General features: G+C 37.8%; 2 protein-coding genes across 4 annotated transcripts in view; one reads left to right on the top strand and one right to left on the bottom strand.

Annotated features, from left to right (window-relative positions):
* The window catches only part of eIF2alpha (eukaryotic translation initiation factor 2 subunit alpha), a 76,075-nt gene that overhangs the window by 31,088 nt on the left and 24,560 nt on the right, over window positions 1-20,427 (bottom strand). For both annotated transcript variants that reach the window (XM_067143326.1, XM_067143327.1), the window contains exon 3: window positions 4,025-4,253. In XM_067143326.1, coding sequence (XP_066999427.1) covers window positions 4,025-4,253 — 229 coding nt within the window. The remainder of the gene's footprint in view (window positions 1-4,024; window positions 4,254-20,427) is intronic.
* The window catches only part of LOC136866403 (reticulon-4-interacting protein 1 homolog, mitochondrial-like), a 270,197-nt gene that overhangs the window by 243,781 nt on the left and 5,989 nt on the right, over window positions 1-20,427 (top strand). The window contains exon 10 of one of the 2 annotated variants that reach the window (XM_068226725.1): window positions 3,843-4,004. The exons of the other annotated variant lie outside the window; for it this stretch is intronic. Within the exon in view, the coding sequence (XP_068082826.1) occupies window positions 3,843-3,912 (70 nt within the window). The 3' untranslated portion in view covers window positions 3,913-4,004. Of the gene's footprint in view, window positions 1-3,842; window positions 4,005-20,427 lie in introns of those variants that run through there. 2 annotated transcript variants of the gene reach the window in all.

Raw genomic sequence — 20,427 nt, 5'->3', positions numbered from 1 at the left:
AAATTCTCACTCAAAGTTATTGAAAAAGTTATAATACTATGGAAAACTGTTTTATCCATCTGGAACAGTTTTTCAATTCTAACTTCATTCTTAATGAAATCTCAGAGAAATCAATAATTTCATTTGACCGTTTTATCACTATCTTTAGTAATCATGTCTCAGATGAAAATAATTCTTTCTTTTATAATCTCTCTAAATTCACCTCTCAGCAGCAGCCTTCCTTTCTGCTCCTTCAGTCCCACCTCAGACAACCTTTCTCTCCTTCTCCCTTCTATATTTCCCCCATCCCTCACTATTACCTCCTTTGTTTCCATGACCTGCTTCCACCAACATGTCAGTGTTTTGTTCTACAGCAGTACCATCAGACATGAGATGTATTATTATTTCACACTGGAGGTGAGTTTCGTAAATCATTTTTCTCCTTTTTCTTTTTTTTCCTTTTCTGTTCGTTTGTTCATTCCTAATTCTAGCTATCATTTCCAGATTTACTTCATTGCCCGAGATCTGCTCTGATTTGCCTAATCCAGTTTAAAGACAGCATCATATTATGACATGGAGGTCACACCCATAACTTTTGTTGTTATAATTGTTCCTACAACATTGTCTTCCTCTACAGTACAAGTCTGTTATAGCGAGAATTCATAACAGCGAAAAATTTACTCGCTATAGCGGATTGTCGTTATATCCGATTTTTGTTTAAAAAGTCGGAAAAAACCCATACAAACTAAAATTCGGTATGAAACGGCAATCAGTTTGTTCAAAACTTGCGTTTCCGCAGATGATCTCCACACTACGGCTTACTTGTTATTTCTCGAAATCCGATACTACGTGAAAGTGTACCGTATGTTTAATTTCATTCTGAAAAAATATAGTACCATATTTCTCCGAATCCAAGACGAACCCCACTTTTTCCTTCAAAAAATTTAAATCAGGCTCAAAAAGTATTTTGTAAAATCATTTGGATGCCTTTGTTGTACAGTAGGCTTACGCTTTTTAGACGCCGAACATTGGCTTTCGTCATGCCGAAACATTTCTTTCTTTGCGGCTGCACAATTATTCTTTATTTCCGCGGGCTTAATGACCATTAACTTATAATTGGCATAATAACACCGAAGAGAACCCGTTGAAGATTTGCCGGCAATACCTATTCCATGCGGCTCTACAATACGACGATCCATCAGGAAATGATTCTTGCTGTCTATAAAACTGTTACTTTTACTCAGCGTCAGATATAACCGGCTAACACTACACGCACATCTCGCTTGCCGCCTAGCGATGTATAGGCCTAATTGCGGACGTCGAAAGTCAACAAACGAGTTTATTGCGCCACAGTATGGCCATTCCGCCCTTGTGATTTTCGTACACATACCTCACAATTTCATCTTCGACTTCTTTAAAGCATCCTTGTTGCGGACCACTGAATGCATTTTTTGTACAGTACACATTTTTTCAGCTCTTTGTCTTCACGCTAACGCCAAATATTGGCTTTAGTTAGGCTTATGCCGCATTTTCTTGCGGCTGCACAATTACTTTACATTTCCGAGTGTTTAATAACCATTAACTTAAAATTGGCATTATAATATCGACGAGAACCAGTTAAAAATTTGCCGGCAATACCTTTTCCACGTATCTTTACAATATGACTATCCATCACGAAAATATTCCTGCTGTCTATCAAACTTAATTTTACTACAGTAAGCATCAAGTACAATAGACGCGTTATAACTCTGCCACTGAGTAGCCGGCCTGTCTAAGAATTCCAAGGGTCGCATGTTTTGATGCCATTCTGCAGATTTGAAAAACGTTTTTATATAGGTTAATAGAACGTCATTCTCTCTTCACTATTTCCCAAGATCCAGTTACATTACACACAGGGACTGTACAACCGGTTGTCGTGGCTAGCGATGTATAATAAAGAGGCAGTCGTTTATTGTCAACGAGTTTTGTGTGTGCGTGCGGGTGCGGGGGTGAAAAGAAGCAGTGTAGTTACCGCGGTAGTTGCCAGTGGTAGCCATTAACTTACTGTGTCAGGCCGCAAATGTAAGACAACCCTTGAGTTTTCGCATGAGATTCTGAGAGAAAAAAACATCTTGGATTCGGAGAAATACGGTATCACTCCAGAGGTTTCTGTGGCAAACACTTCAGTTTTCTTCTTCAAACGGCGTCACCTAACCTAACCATATATGTATCATGAAAACATATTTGAAACACATGTAGAGAAATGATAACCTCCTTGTTAAAAATTTACATGTAAATAGCCTTTCCGAAATTTAACTAGATGTGAGAAGATATGGACTATCCTCTGAACTCAGTGATGTACTCTGCCATATCTTGAGGTGTTATCACATTCTTAATCTCCGTATGTAACATTAAAATTAAGAGATCGTTTACCTCAGTCTTTATTTTTAACGAGTTAACAACTGCTATCGGCCACATTATTTACGCATTTATTACGAAAACGTGTTTTCCTCTTTTATTTTGAATTTTTTTTTTTAGAGAATAGCAGTCGACAGGTATTACTAATCAACTCCAGCATCGCCTTTGAATGTCGACGACAGATCTCGCAAATGCACATAGTGAGAAAACTATACCGTACCGAAGATGATCGATCGCATTTTGTAGCAAACATTTCAGTTTTCTTATTCAAACAACGTCACCTATCCTAACTTATCCATATTATATGTATGATGAAAACGTACTTCAAGCGCCAGTAGAGAAATGATAACCTTCTCGCTGTAAATGTTCATAATAGCTTTCCCGTAATTTATCCAGACACGAGAAAATATAAACTAATCTCTGAAATCAATTATGCACTCTACCATATCTTGAGGTGTACCCCATTCTTACTAAATTGCAGTATTTAGCCTTAAAATTAAGTGGTCATTTAGTCAGCCTTTACTTTTAACGAGTTAACAACCGTTATCAGACACATTTATGCATTTATTACGAAATTGTCCTCTTTCATTTCGAATTTTCTTTACGGAACAGCAGTCGACGGGTATTACTAATCGACTCCGACATCGCCTTCGAATCAGATCAAAAATTAGATGTATGGCTTTTCAGGCGTTTGCTCTATTAACCAGCATTTCGTCTTAGGTCTGACACTAGACTCGTCAGAGTGGGATGTGTCAGACCCTACCCACTGATGCTGGGGTGTATGCAGGTGAACTTATCAGAAGCCTCTTATGTGGCACAGTCTGTAACTGCATACGGGAGATAAAACTCCACAATGGAATTAATGCCCGCCTAGCAATTCCAAATGGTAATTCTAAATTCCCATAGAGGGAATCAGATATTTTTCCACCAATAGAGCTCGTAATAACGGATGCGTCCGTGATAGGTCTCTCGCTGTAACCGAAGGACGACACAGAGTTTAATAGGAATTTTGAAAGGACAGAAATATATTGTAGCTATAACGGAGTTCTCGTTATATGCCGTACTCGCTATTGCGGACTTCTACTGTAATGTTTTAGTTATCATATGATCTGCTTAATTTTTATTTTGGCTGATGATAACCATTAAGAGGCTGAAATTAGTCCCAAGACTATTTACTATTTCTTATAGACTATTTATATGCGGAATGTTTAATGCCAACTTCATGATATTTTCACTAAATCGCTTTAGCTTGCCAGAGTGTTCAACCCTAATCTTCAGTATTACTAGTGGATATATAGCCATGGCTATCATTAACATTTTATCAACATTCTCTGTTAGAAAATAATGGGCACTATGTTGTACATGGTTAAATCACTGAAATTTAGTTCAAGGAACATTACATTAGCTTTATTTAATTGGAGTGCTCATTCAATTAATGATTGATTTCCTCCAACCTTTCCTTTCAGATCCCGAATCTTAGTAAGGAACAACAGGCACCACCACAGAAAAGGCAGAGTCAACAAGAACATATATTGAAAATTAGTCCTTAAAATGTAGAAGTTATGAATGATTAAATAAACTAATTTTATATTAAATCGTGCTCAGCGAGTAGCATTGCACTTTAAATTATATTAAAATAATTTCTTACAAAACGGCTTGTTTGAAAAAGTCATAAGCAGAAGCCTTCTTTTTCAGTTTCTCTTCAAAGTGCCATGCAGTCTTCTGGTATAATTCTTCTAGTTGCTCATCTGTCTCATACTGGAGTAGTTCAGCTACATGTCTCAGGATTGAATTGACAGCTTTTGCTTTGGCAAATCGCTCTGTGCATTTCTCTACATCTTCTGCAGATACTCGACGCTTACTGAGATCAATGTAACCTGTAATACAAAGTACGGATAAATAAATAAAAATACAGTATTGTGTATAATAATATGATTGTTCATTAGAAAAGGATCAGAGTGAAGAGCAAGATATTTCAATAACACCACCAATTTTTATTCCTTTCTTCCAGATATTCAATAACCTGGATTGAATCGAAACTTTGAGCTTCGCATCAGTAGCAAACAGAGGGCTTTTTTAATTAAAGTCTGCTGGTCAATAAAATAAGAACTACTAAATATTTTTTTTTTGCTAGCTGCTTTACGTCGCACCGACACATATAGGACTTATGGCGACTATGGGACAGGGAAGGGCTAGGAGTGAGAAGGAAGCGGCCGTGGCCTTAAGGTACAGCCCCAGCATTTGCCTGGTGTGAAAAATGGGCAACCACAGAAAACCACTGCCAACAGTGGGGTTTGAACCTACTATCTCCCGAATGCTGGATACTGGCCGCACTTAAGCGACTGCAGCTATCGAGCTCGGTCTACTACATATTATTGGTTAATTCCTTTTTTGCATTTCTACATAACTTTAGCAATATCTCCATATAATTTCATGCTTATTCAAACATTTGGTTTTCCGTAGTTTTCCACTTTCACATAAGGCAAAAATTAATTAAGGCCACAGATGCTTCCTTCCCACTCCTAGCCCTTTCTTATCCCATAGTCGCCATAAGACCTACCTAAGACAGAACGTCGTAAAGCAACTTGTAAAACAAACAAAAATAAAAACACATTTATCATAGTGTGGAACAAGTTTTTGTAGATCCTCATCTAGAAGTCTGCCATCCGTGATGAAAACCATTTCTGAATCAGAGTTTTTACTTCACCATCAGTCTGTTTCTAGAAAATAGAACTCATAGAATTAGAGTACGCCAAGCTTTATCTGTCCCTGTAATAATCAAGAGGGGAATTCCTCAAGGCAGTATTATTGGACCTTTATGTTATCTTATATATATCAATGATATGTGTAAAGAAGTGGAATCAGAGATAAGGCTTTTTGCAGATGATGTTATTCTGCACAGAGTAATAAATAAGTTACAAGATTGTGAGCAACTGCAAAATGACCTCGATAATGTTGAGAGACGGACAGTAGGCAATGGCATGATGATAAATGGGGTCAAAAGTCAGGTTGTGAGTTTCACAAATAGGATGATGATGATGATGATGATTATTATTCTGATGATGCTTGTTTTAAGGGGCCTAACATAAAAGGTCATCGGCCCCTACACAAATGGGAAAAGTCCTCTCAGTTTTAATTACTGCATTGATGGGGTGAAAGTTCCCTTTGGGGATCATTGTAAATACCTAGGTAATCACATAAATATGATTGTAAATAAAGGGTACAGATCTCTGCACATGGTTATGAGGGTATTTAGGGGTTGTAGTAAGGATGTAAAGGAGAGGGCATATAAGTCTCTGGTAAGACCTAACCAGAGTATGGTTCCACTGTGTGGGACCCTCACCAGGATTACTTGATTCAAGAACTGGAAAAAATCCAAAGAAAAGCAGCTCGATTTGTTCTGGGCGATTTCCGACAAAAGAGTAGTGTTACAAAATTGTTGCAAAGTTTGGCCTGGGAAGAATTGGGAGAAAGGAGATGAGCAGTGTGATGTGGTCTGTATGCTAGCTTGATTTAGAGGTGGGAGGGGAAGCGAAGACATGTCGTCATTTGTTGTTTCTTGCAAAGAGGTGGCTTCCGTCTGTGAAGTAGTGCCCTCGTGCTTGCTTGTTACAATTGCTGGGAGTGTTTGATTCCTACCTAATAAATCCAAGAATCTCAGTATATGTTCGTATGTCACAGACAGAAGCCACCTCCTAGCGAGAAACAACAAATGACGACACGTCCTCGCTTCCCCTCCCCCCTCCGAATCAAGCTAGCATACAGACCACATCACACTGCTATTACACAAGGTTGAGGACAGTAGAATCAGACCCATACCCGTAATTATGGGAAGTAAAGGAGTGAATTGGACAGAGGTAAGTTCAATATTTCTCAATCAATTTCCATTATTTTAAACAATTTCCTTACACAACACTTCCCCAGGTGATTTTAACTAATAGACGCATATTTCTTTCTGCCGGTTACAGATCTTACAACAAGCTATCCAACCTGATATGTTTATGAATACAATTTTTAATTCAACCAACAGCAGATACACCCTTTCCACTTAGAGAAGGATAAACAAGAGGATCAGCCTTTTTAGTACAGTACAAAGTGACGAGGAAGAAAACTAGAAATCAAGTAAAGAAGAAGCATATTTTAGCAAAAAAAACATTCTTAAGGATCACACCACCAATTTTTTAGTTTTTTAAACAAGTGATTTTATTAAGCCTTTGGGACCTAAAATGATACCAAAGACATTTTAGCTCATAGATCTGATCCTGTGATAATTGCTACACAAATGGGAAAAGTCCTCTCAGTTTTAATTACTGCATTGATGGGGTGAAAGTTCCCTTTGGGGATCATTGTAAATACCTAGGTAATCACATAAATATGATTGTAAATAAAGGGTACAGATCTCTGCACATGGTTATGAGGGTATTTAGGGGTTGTAGTAAGGATGTAAAGGAGAGGGCATATAAGTCTCTGGTAAGACCTAACCAGAGTATGGTTCCACTGTGTGGGACCCTCACCAGGATTACTTGATTCAACGCTAAATGCCGCCCCACAAGACTGACATCGAACATTACTGTCGGATATTGTTTTCTTAATAAATGGGAATTTATTTTGCAAATCTGTATTAAATATGTATTTGCATTTAGGCATTGTGCAATCACAGAAAAGAAACCAAACGTTCCAAACCACACCACATCAAGCCAGAAAGCAGAAACTATTGTGAAGTCTGAACGAGAAATGGAAGTTCGGAAGTTTTGAGTATCGATATCGTGAATAATGAATCGATATAGATAAACGACTTTTTACCAGTTTCTACTGAAGTGCGATGTTTAAAATTGTCAATCTGCAAAGCGGGACATTTAAGCGTCCTCAGAGTTTTCGAGGGGACAGCGGGACAGAATGTCTAGAAGCAGAACTGTCTCGCCAAATCCGGGACGTCTGGTCAGTTTACCCATAAGGAACTTTTACCCCATCAGTGCATTAATTAAAACTGAGAGGACTTTTCCTATTAGTGAAACAACTTGACTTTAAACCTAGTTTACCTACATACCATTACCTGGTGTCCATTTCACAACATTGTTGAGATCTTTTTGCAGTTACTCACAATCTTGTAAGTTATTTATTACTCTATACAGCATAATAATCTGCTGAAAGTCTTACTTCTGATACCAGTTCTTTATTCGTATCATTTATATATATGTAAGAAAACATTGAAATTCAGAAATTCCCATTTATTAAGAAAACAATATCCGACAGTAATGTTCGATGTCAGTCTTGTGGGGCGGCATTTAGCGTTGCACATGCCGGTGGACATGATATAACCAAACATTTGCAATCTACCAAACATAAATCTGCTGAAAGTACTGCGAGTTCAAGCAAAGCATTAACAAGTTTTTTCAAGAGTGCAACACCTACGTCCAAGGACTTGAAAATCGCAGCTGCTGAAGGAGCCTGAGCTTACCATACAGCTAAAGAAAATCAAAGCTTTTGCTCATGTGACTGCGCTTCGAAACTTCTCCAAACTAATGCTTCAGTTGAAAGAGTTTTCTCTCAAATGAACAAACTGTGGACATCTGAAAAATCGCACCTGAAACTTTCTACTCTTAAGGCTTTGTTAATGAACAAGTTTAACTTTTCACAGAATTGATTAGAGTTTCATAAGTTTTTGAAATCATCACCACAGTCATCACAGCTAATTATATCCTCTGAGAAGTACGAGTAACATTGGAATGTATCACAAGGGAAGGTACTGGTTTATCATAATTTTATCTCAAAATGTGTAGTGGAGAAATATTGCAATACCAACTTCAACGTGTAAAAAATAGCTGTGTCAAAATCTGACCTCTCGTTTATGTGTAGGCTGTCGGAATCAGTGTGTCCCGCTTTGAGACATGGAAAAAATGGTCAGTTTACTTATGGGGATAACTGTAAATGAGACTATAAATAGAGGGTAACAATCTCTGCACATGGTTATGAAGGTATTTAAGGGTTGTAGTAAGGATGTAAAGGAGAGGCCATATACTGTAAGTTTTTGGTAAGACCCCAACTAGAATATGGTTCCAGTGTATGGTACCCTCACCAGGAATCCTTGATTCAAGAACTGGAAAAAAATCCGAAGAAAAGCAGTTCGATTTATTCTGGGTGATTTCCAACAAAAGGGAAGCGTTAAGAAAATGTTGCAAAGTTTGGTCTGGAAAGACTTGGAAGAAAGGGAGACAGGAGACAACATGCTCGACTACATGGTATGTACATTAAATCAATAAAAGTAAACTTCCACCTGTTTGTACTATATATTTGCTTTAAGCAAATTATTTGTAAAACATGTTTCATTCCTTAGAAATATCTTTAACTACATTTTGAAACATTCCGAGATGTCAGTGGAGAAATGGCGTGGAATGACATCAGTAGTCGATTAAGTTTGGGTGGTGTTTTTAAAAGTAGGAAAGATCACAATATTAAGATAAAGTTGGAAATTCAAGAGGACAAATAGGGGCAAATTTATGTTTATAGGAAGGGGAGAGGGGGGATTGGAATAATTTATCAAGGGAGATGCTCAATAAATTTCCAAATTCTTTTCAATTATTTAAAAAAAGGCTATGTAAACAACAGATAGAGAATCTACCACCTGGGCAACTGCCCTAAATGCAAATCAGTGGTGACTGATTGATTAGTATGTGTGCTAGTTACTAACTGATGGGCCCAAGTTGGCACACTGGGGCAAAACACTGGCAACCAAGAATGAGTTAGCTGGAAAATGTATAATTTCTAATAATGGACCAGTTACTGTAAACTTGAAATAAGTATGTAGGTAGGAGAAGGATTTTTGGTCAGACAACTACAGAATCAATACAAAATAAAATAGGGGAAATGCAAGAGTTAGTTTAATAATGAATAAGAAAATAGGGCAGTGGGTATAGTGAACAGATTATCAAGATAGACACCTTTAGGGGCCAATGACCTTCGATGTTAGGCCCCTTAAAACAACAAGCATCATCATCATCATCATCAAGATAGACACCAAGCCAATGCCCACTACAATGGTGCAGGTTTATAGCCTATGCCTACTAGTTCAGCAGATGAAGAAATCAAAAGAATATATCAAGAGAGCAAATATTGAATACAAAATATGTAAAAGGAGATGAGAATCTTTTGTGATGAGAGACTGGAATGAAATGGTAGGCCAAGGAAGAGACAAAAATGTAGGAGAATTCAGACTAGGACAAAGGAATAAAAGAGGAAGTTGGCTGGTAGAATACTATACCCATCGTAATTTAGTCCTTGCTAATACTTGATTCAACAACCACAAATGACGGTTATATATGTGGAAAAGACCTAGATACACTGGAAGGTATCAAACAGACTCCATTATGATTAGGCAGAGATTCAGAAACCAGGTGTTGGATTGCAAGATCTTCCCAGAAGCAGATGTGGCTTCTGACCACGACCACAACTTGGTGGTCATGAAATGCTGCCTGAAGTTGACGGAAAAGAAATTAAGGGATTGTTTCAAGGAACATGTTGCACACAGATTAAAAGAAAATGAATGAAACACAACAGGAGAATAGACAACCATGAAGAAAGAGATCAATAGGGCTGTTGAAGACATGTTCAGAAGAAGCAAGATCAAGCAAGAATCAGTGGATAACTCAGGAGATACTATACCTGACTGACGACTGGCAACAGTACAAGAATGTGAAAAATGAGGAGGGCAAAATAGAATATAGGCAATTAAAGAATGAAGTAGATAGAAAGTGCAGGAGAGCTAAGGAAGAATGGCTGAAAGAGAAGCGCAAGGATGTTGAAGGTTGTAGTAAAGATACACACTGCATATAGGAAAATTAAGGAAACCTTTGGAGAAAGGAAAACTAGGTACATGAATATTAAGATAAGAGACAAAAATGTAGGAGAATTCAGACTAGGAAGAAAAGAGGAAGTTGGCTGGTAGAATACTGCACCCATCGTAATTTAGTCCTTGCTAATACTTGATTCAACAACCACAAACGATGGTTATATATGTGGACAAGACCTAGATATCAAACAGACTTCATTATGATTAGGCAGAGATTCAGAAACCAGGTGTTTGATTGCAAGATCTTCCCAGAAGCAGACCTGGCTTCTGACCATGACCACAACTTGGTGGTCATGAAATGTTCCCTGAAGTTGACAGGAAAAAAAAAAAGATTCAACAACTGTATCAAGAAAGAAGTAAACATTAAGGTTTTGGAATAAGAAGAGGTTGTTGATGCAGATGAAATGGAAGAATAAATTTTGAAGTCAGAATTCAACAGAGCTCTGAGAGACCCAAATAAGAACGAGGCACCAGAACTGATGGCATATTCTTAGAATTTAACATTAAGCGTAAAGGATGTATGATACAGGAGAAGTGCCATCCATTTTTACATACACTTCCTAAGAAAGCAGCAGCTGACAAGTGAGGTGGCAGAAGGTAAGTTTAGCTTTAGAAGAAATAAGAACAGAGAAGCAATCCAGACTTTATGGCACAGGTGGTAAAAGAAATCAAAAGGAAATCAAAGAGGAATTTGGAAAAGGAATCACAGTCCAAGGAGAGGAAATCAAAACTCTGAGATTTGCTGATAATATTGTTATTTTATCTGAGTCTGCAGACGATTTGGAGAAATTACTTAATGGTATGGACAGAGTCTTGGGGAAAGAATACAAGATGAAAATAAATCCAAAACAAAAGTAATGGAGTGGAGTCAAACGAATTTAAGTGATGAAGGTAATATTAGATTAGGAAATTAAGTCTTAAGTAAGTGGATTAATATTGTTACTTGGGTAGTAAAATAACTAACAATGACAGAAGTGAGGAGGACATAAAATTCAGACTAGCACAAGCAAGGAAATCTTTCTAAAGAAAAGGAATTTGCTCACTTCAAACATTGATATAGGAATTAGATGTTTTTGAAAACTTTCGTCTGGAGCGTGGAAGTGAAACATGGACAATAACTAGCTCAGAATGAAGAGAATGATTTTGCATTATTTGACCAGAAGAAGAGATAGAACGATAGGACACATCTTATGGCACCCAGAACTTGTTCCAAAGTTGGTTTTTAAGGGAAGTGTATGTGATAAGAATGGCAAGGTATGAATATGACAAACAGATCAGAGTAGATGTAGGGTAAAATAATTACACAGAAATGAAAAGGTTAGCACAGGATCGGGTGGCATAGAGCGCTGCATCAAACCAGACTATGGAATGATGAACCAAACAACAAACGTCTGATCTTATAGAATATCATCATTCAATCATTCACCACTGATCTACATTTAAGGCAGTCCCCCAGGTGCCAGATTCCCTACCTGTAGTTTACCTAGCCTTTTCTTAAATAAGTGCAAAGAATTTGGAAATTCACTGAAGATCTCCCTTGGTAAATTATTTCAATCCCTAACTCCCCTTCCTATAAACAAATATTAGCCTCAATCTGTCCTATTATAAATAAATTTATGTCGTAATGGTCCACCATTTCAATACTATATTATGCAATGTTTACATTACATTTCTAAGAATTTTAGAGCCTGATTTTAATTTCATCATATTTTACTTGTTGTGCACATAGTTCATCCCAGATGTTTTTAACACATTTTAATGTCATTTGTGTGTGCTTGTACTTTTGTTTTAGTTACTGGATGTGTTTGTACAGTTTTGCATTAAGGCTGATGATGGCCAGCCAAGGCCAAAACCAGTGCCTAGACTAGAAATGTAATGTAAACATTGTATAATATACACAGTCAAAAAAAATAGGGGAACATGTTTTTGAATGTATGCCATGCTCCACAAAACAATACTTCACACCTAGGTATATTATCAACTAAACCTTTATTCTTTACCATTGAAGTATACAAAAGAACATTGATGGATTCACATTCATTTTCAGAATTATAGACTATGAATCTCATGTCAAATCCCTTAAATACGACCTTGAAATTCTGAGTAATGGACCCAAACATAATTGGCCCACCACCTCCAAACATGATAGTTTGATGATGATGCTTGTTGTTTAAAGGGGCCTAACATCGAGGTCATTGGCCCCTAATGGTACAAAATGAAATGACAAACAAAAATTTCAAAATCATCGACTGACCAAAATAAAATAAAAAATAAAAAATGTCATGAAGAATGAATGGATGGACATGAACCCAAAAAAAACAAAAAACAGTGGATCCAACTCAAAAAATAATCATAAATAATAGTATTACTGACCAAGGGAAAACTTATAAAGCACAATCCTGAATCGAGGATGCTTGATGTCTAAAGGGGTCCAAAATCAAGTCAAAGGTCCCTCAGAATGGTACTTATTGCTAGTAAAGTAGAATCATGGTATTTGTCATGTTGGGGTACTAATCAAAAGTAGCAAAGACTCACGATGTTCCACACATGATGGTACTACTCACAAGTATTGTATGTCGTACAGGTAACGCAGACCTATGGTGTTTCTCACACAATGGCGCCACTCATAGCTAACGCAAACCGATGAGGTTCCTCACCTAGGTGTACTAGTCATGGGCACCAGTATTCCCGTGGTGTTCCTCACATAGTGGGTACTAATCACAGGTGTCGCTCATATAGTGGTACAACTCACAGGCAACGCCCAGACCCGCGGTGTTGCTCACATGGGTACGACTCACAGGTACTGGAAACCCACAGGGGAAGTACTCTCTGCTGCTACTAATCACAAACCTATTTCGTACCTAATACAGTAGTACTACTCGCAAGTAAAGGCGACCCACGGTGTTCCCCGCGTGATGGTACAAATCAAAAGTAGTTTCATGGTTTTAAGACAAACATCCCTTGTTCGCCCCTTTTAGTTGCCTCTCCCCCTGCTACACCAGCGTAGTAGGTTCGTGGAACATAATAGTTTAATTACCACTTTAGCAGAAACAGAAATGGCAGTCAACAAATTACCCTTAGATAAACAGGAAGAGATAAAATACCTTATAAAAAACTAACTTATCTTATCATAAACAGGTATTTAATCATAACACAGACCGATCCATTAATAAGAAAGTTAAAAACCTCAAAGGAAAATTAAAGATTAATGACCTAATAGCAACTAAATCTGATAAAGTAAATGCAATAGTAATCGTGGAGAAGAACAATTATATTAATAAAACGCATTCGTGTTTCGCGGAAAACAAATTTGATATAATGAAGAAGGATCCCTTAAATAACGTGCAAAAAGAATTAAAATCAATAGTCAATAATAGTACTTTTCTTTTCAATGAATTTGAAAAGAAAAAACTCATTGCCATGAACCCGAGGTTACCCAAAATACAGCAGAGACAATACGCGACACTTCCGGATTTAGCCTTGTTAAAATGGGAGACAAGTCGGAAGTGGCACTCCTAGTGGCTTGACCTGAAACTTCGCGCTAAATTCAAATACCAATGGAAATGTATATACGGAAATGGATAAATAATTTTCGTCTAGAAACAAAGTATTACTAAGATATTAACTTCAAAGTTGCTAAAGCAATTCTGGATAAATGAATGAAGAATTATTTAACAGGTTATTATTTAAAGACTGAAATTAGACACATAATCGAGATGTGAAATGGACTGCTGTGAAAGGGCTTGATCTTTCATTTATGCATTACTTTTTTAGCTTTAGAATTCCTGCCTGAACGTTCAAGGCTATATATTTTTTTTCTTACTTAAAAGCATTGTATCGTCATATTAAAACACTTCTTCTTCTTCTTAATCTGTTTACCCTCCAGGGCCAGTTTTTCCCTCGGATTCAGCAAGGGATCCCACCTCTACCGCCTCAAGGGCAGTGCCCTGGAGCTTCGGACTTTGGGTCGTGGATACAACTGGGGAGAATGACCAGTACCTCGCCCAGGCGGCCTCACCTGCTATACTGAACAGGGACCTTGTGGAGGAATGGGAAGATTGGATGGGACAGGCAAGGAAGAGGGAAGGAAGTGGCCGTGGCCTTGAGTTAGGTACCATCCCGGCATTTGCCTGGAGAAGTGGGAAACCACGGAAAACCACTTCTAGGATGGCTGAGGTGGGAATCGAACCCACCCCTACTCATTTGACCTCCCGAGGCTTAATGGACCCCGTTCCAGCCCTCGTACCACTTTTCAAATTTTGTGGCAGAGCCGGGAATCGAACCCGGACCTCTGGGAGTGGCAGCTAATCACACTAACCACTACACCACAGAGGCGGGCATTAAGACACTTATCAACAAATATATTGACACATTCCTTACACACATGATTCAATGAATTTACATTTAAGAGCTGGACAATTTTCCTTTTAACTTGAAGCCTACTAACAGAAAGAAAATCTATAAATTTAGCCTCAAAAGCATTCAAACTTTCCCTATAAGCAATACTTGCCATAATGCCAATACATTAGGGTAAAGCAAATTTGCATCATCATACTGTTTCAACAAAATATGTACATTTCTTAAATCACCCATATTTTCTTCAGTGCTTGATAACGCATTGCTACATTCCAAATTGGATAACTTGGAACCCAACCAGCCACACTCATATGCATTATGTATTTTACGTAATTAAAACAAACCCACAGATCACACCTACAACACATCGGTATTGAAGGTTAACTGCTGCACTATACAATAACATGTGCGTATTATATTTTAAGCTAGTTAAAATTCGGGTCAAGCAGGTCAGAAGATTATGAAGTACTATAAAAATTTCTTTGTCACTGGAAGAATATATATGCAAACACGATATTACTTACATTTTCTTGTCATGAGGGAAACGGAAGAAAGACCGCACATTCTTCTCTACTTCATAGTTACTGCAGCCAAACACAGCACATACCTTTCCCCTCATGTTGAGAGGAGATATCAAGAAATGACACACGCTACTATTTAATTATGTCAACTCGCTGAAAACGCATAAATAACACCAAAAACTTCACACACAAATACCCGTGCTCTTACGACAGAATCAGTAGTTCTCAGGTCAATCCGCTAGAGAGAGCTCTAATAGCTGTCCCTCGATATCTCGCAGAGTGTCGCGTACTGTCTCTACTGTATTAGGTTACCCGTAGCGAAATAGTTACCAAAAATTCATAAGGCTAACACCCCTACACCAATCAAATTTAGGGGTAGTCCAACTTACAAATTATCTCAATTTATTCAAGATTTCCTTAGTACATATTATCACTACCAAGCGAATACAACGATAAAGAACTCCATAGAACTTTACAAAAGAATAAAACATATAAAGGTACCAGAACACCACAAGATCCTTTCATTTGATGTCATCAATATGTATGCCAATATCCCGTTAAAACCACTATAAATTTGATATGGAATAATTTAACCAAATTCAGTAAATTAAGCATTGGTGAAATAGACAAGTTTATATGCCTATTAAAATTCTCTTTAAGTAATAATTATTTCATTTCTGAGAATAAAATCTACAAACAGAGAGGTTTACCTACAGGAGCACTGTCCTCAAGTATTTTGGCGAACATATACATGGACCACTTAGAACACACAAACATCATAGATAAGATCAAAGCTATAAAATACTGGACACGTTACGTTGACGATGTGCTAGCCATAGTAGATAGAATCGTTAACGAAGGAAAGGAAATTTTGGAACTACTCAACAGTTTAGATCAGAATATTAAATTCACTTAATTATTTAGACATAACACTATCACTAGGTACCAACTGATGAGCCCACCACAGCACACAAGGGCGAAACGCTGGCAACCAAGAATGAGCTAGCTGGAAAATTTATAATGTCCAATAACGGACCATTTATATTGGTATTATAAATTTGCTCATTCAGGACAAATATTTCAGATTCCCTATGGGAATCAACATCTATATCATCTGATGGCCAAGCAGGCATCAATTTTTAGTGATGAGACAAAGTCTCTTAGTGCATTGGCACTGCCGGTGGCTCCAGTTAGCCTACGCAGTGGCCTCCACGGTATGCACTAGCCAGCGTATTGGTACGTGTGCTAGGTACCAACTGATGAGCCCACCCTAGCACACGAGGGCGAAACGCTGGCAACCAAGAATGAGCTAGCTGGAAAATTTATAATGTCCAATAACGGACCATTTATATTGGTATTATAAATTTGCTCATTCAGGACAAATATTTCAGATTCCCTATGGGAATCAACATCTATATCATCTGATGGCCAAGCAGGCATCAATTTTTAGTGATGAGACAAAGTCTCTTAGTGCATTGGCACTGCCGGTGGCTCCAGTTAGCCTACGCAGTGGCCTCCACGGTATGCACTAGCCAGCGTATTGGTACGTGTGCTAGGTACCAACTGATGAGCCCACCCTAGCACACGAGGGCGAAACGCTGGCAACCAAGAATGAGCTAGCTGGAAAATTTATAATGTCCAATAACGGACCATTTATATTGGTATTATAACACTATCACGTCATAAGAATAATCACCTGGCATTTAACATTTACCGGAAACCAACTTACACTGCTAACACCATTAAACAGAATTAAATACATCCTGAAGCTCACAAAAAAGCTGCCTATAATAGCATGTTCGAAAGAGCTTTAAAAATCCTGCTCTCAAAGAGAAATTGGAAAAAAGAAATATGGACCATCCACGAAATAGCTTTGAACAACGGATTCAGCACAAAATTTATAAATAAGCTAATCGATAAACATACTAACAAGCCCACAACTACTTTAACAAACGAGTCAAAAACTAAAGAAAAATATGCCACATTCACATTTAGCAATAATAATATACACATAATCACCAACGTCCTAAGAAAATAGAACCTAAAAATTGCTTTCGAAACCAGCAACACTAATGAAAGAATATTATTTAACTCTCACACAGTAAATACTAGCAATAAATACACAAATTCTGCGATACATAAACTGGAATGTCAGGGATGCGGGTAAAGTTACATCAAACTGGTAGGAACTTCCTCATAAGATATACAGAACATTGCAATGCTTTAAAATATAATTGTTTCTCTGCTATGAGTAACAATCATAAAGATTATAATCACAATTATACCACAATAGATCAAGATCCAAAAAATCTACAACGTGAACAAAAAGGTCCACTACTTAACTTTTCAGAGAATTTTTACATCAGTATGGATCAATATAAGAACCCAGCCCTCAACTTAAATGAGATAAATGAAAAAAAGAACATAATATGGGAAACTTTTATTCCGATCATCTATAGTAAAAAACAGGAACATAAGAACTCACAATTATTACACTCTGTTTCAATCACCACCCCAATTATTCCACACACTCCCATCCCCCCCGCAAGCCCCGCCCCATTTCCCCACTCCACTTCCTTGTTGCAACAGATCTTGTATCTCGACTGCGGGAGCAAGTCACTCGAGAGCTGGACTCCGTAGTCAGAGAACACAGGTGATACAAGCGGGCCACGTAATGTAAGTTAATTTTTCGTTTTTCATAACTTAATCTAAATAATGTTCCTGTTTGTCACCATTTTTCAACATTAATTTCATTTGTATTATCCATTTTACTGACTAAAAAAGACTGTTCAACTTCAATAATGCTTATGTACATCAGCCCATGTCGGAACATAACTAAGCCAACAGTATAGAGATACCAGCTGAACCACACCAAAAGACAACAAAAACATTGAAACAGGAAGACCTCCAGCTCAAGACTATTTTAACGATCAACATTTCATAGTTTAACTTTCATCATGCTTTTTAAGAGACTTTTTAACTAACAATTCATTTTGTGTGTTTCCTATGTTTTTAATTCATTTTACATGTCTTACTGAGGATGACCCAATGCCAGGTCGAAACATGTCTATTTTTGTGTGAAGTTTCATCTTAATTGGATGTAAAATGCATAGTATTGACAAGGAGTATTAAAATAGTTTTGTACAATTTTGTAAGAAGTTCATTTTCAGAACACAAACGGAAATGTACAAATACTGGCAAAAACAGTGATAACAATCCTCCAGGGTGGATTATCATCATCATTGGAGAGCTTCAGTATGGTGCATGTTCTCCACGAGCATTTATCATAGCTTGACACCTACGTGGCACGCTCCGTTAAGTCGACTGAAGTCACATTGAGGTATCAGGTTCCATTCTCAATGAGAGCCTGTTCAAGGTCTTGGAGAGTTTGTGGTGGAACAGGATGCCCATGAACCCTTCTGTCAAACCTATCCCACACATGCTTGATGGGATTAAGGTCGGGACTCATTGCTGGCCATTCCATCTCTTGAATGTCCAGTTCTCGCAAGACAGCTCTGGTGATGCACGCTACATGAGCACTGGCATTGTCATGCTTGAGTACGATTTCAGGGCGAACACTGTATGCAGCAACCAACATATGCTGTAGCAGTATCTGCTCGATGTATCTCAAAGCAATAAGATTACCACGGACGACGACAAGATCCCTACGGCAATCAACACTGATGCCACCTCACACCATCACAGAAAATGGTCCAAATCGGTCGCCTTCCTGGACAACAATTGGCATGTATTGCTCACCATGGCATCTCCATACATGTTGACGTCCAACACGCTGTGTCAGGGGAAATCTGGACTCGTCTGTGAACAACACAGGTCTCCATTGCAAAGTTGCCAGTTGACATGGGTATGGACTCATATGTTCATACCTTTTACAATATCATTGTAAATCATTTTAAATTTATATGTATTACTAGCTGATGTACCCGTGCTTCGCTACGGGATTCGCAGAAAGACTGACTTTGTGGTTTTCCTAACTGAAATCAACATAGGTCATTATTAAAAAAAAGTATGAATGTAGCGATTAAAAGCAATGCTATCATATAAAATACTCGATCAAATGCAAAGCCACACGTTTTATCACTTTTAACGAACAGTGCTGCGGTTAGATTGTGGTGCCAATCTAATAGTCCAAAGTTCCAGAGCTGGGATGACCAGGCCGCAGATTGCCATTAACACTGATCTGCCATTATTCCGCTAAATATGCACACTGTTCATTCCAATCAGTGTCTCAGAGTAGGGATTGAATAGCCCGAATGCTATGATGATCCAGTGTGTTACGTACCAGTAGTATCAGAAAATTTATAAACCAGGGGAATGGCATGCTAAAGAAGGCTGTTACACTCTGTACGACTGGGCGAGTTGACCGTGTGGTTAGCGGTACGCAGCTGTGAGCTTGCATCTGAGAGATAGTGGATTCGAACCCCATTGTCGGCAGCGCAGAAGATTGTATTCCGTGGTTTCCCACTTTCATACCAATGAAATGCTGGGCCTGTACCTTAATTAAGGCCTAAGGCACTCCTAGCCCTTTCCTATCCCATCGTCGCCATAAAACCTATCTATGTTGGTGCGACGTAAATCAAATAAAAAATACTCTGTAAGCAGCAGTAGTCCTATCTACCGGAGATGAGGGGCAACAGAAGACACAAAGCACATCACGACAAACAATGGTCAATGTAATGTTATTGTTGATCAATGTTAGCTTTCTATATTGTAGGCCTTCACATTTAGTTTTCTTTCGACTCTGTGATTTGTATAATATTTTATACCGTAAACTGCAGTTTCTTATTCTCCGACTTACATAGCGATTTTCATTAAATACTGTTTACCCATTTTCTCGTTACTCGGCGCTGATATGGACTTAGTAACAAAAATCCAAATTCATGAATATGTTTGTGATCATAGCCAGCACAGTAACAATGTATAAGACATGAATAATAGGAAATTTAATACTATATAACCTTAGTTGTGTAGCATTCATCGATTACACCTCTAATAAGAAATATTTGAGAATTACATTTTAAGCCTTCCCCTAAACTACCATTTCACTCAGCGTGAATAAAATAATTTACAGCCTAGACTATAGCGACTTATTTCCTGACTTTGCATACCGATTTTCATCAAGATAGGACCACTAATAACAATATTTGAGAATTAAATTTTAGGCCTTCCCCTAAACTACCATTTTTCTCAGCGTGAATACAATTATTGATAGCCTAGATTGTAGTATCTTATTCCCCAACTTTGCATACCCATTTTCTTTAAAATACGACCACTAACAACATAAATAGTTGAGAATTCAATTTTAGG

This window comes from Anabrus simplex, chromosome 3 (genome assembly GCF_040414725.1).
Source record: "Anabrus simplex isolate iqAnaSimp1 chromosome 3, ASM4041472v1, whole genome shotgun sequence".
NCBI lineage: Eukaryota > Metazoa > Arthropoda > Insecta > Orthoptera > Tettigoniidae > Anabrus > Anabrus simplex.
The sequence above is the reverse complement of the archived record's forward strand: the minus strand, read 5'-3'. Positions and strand labels throughout refer to the sequence as shown.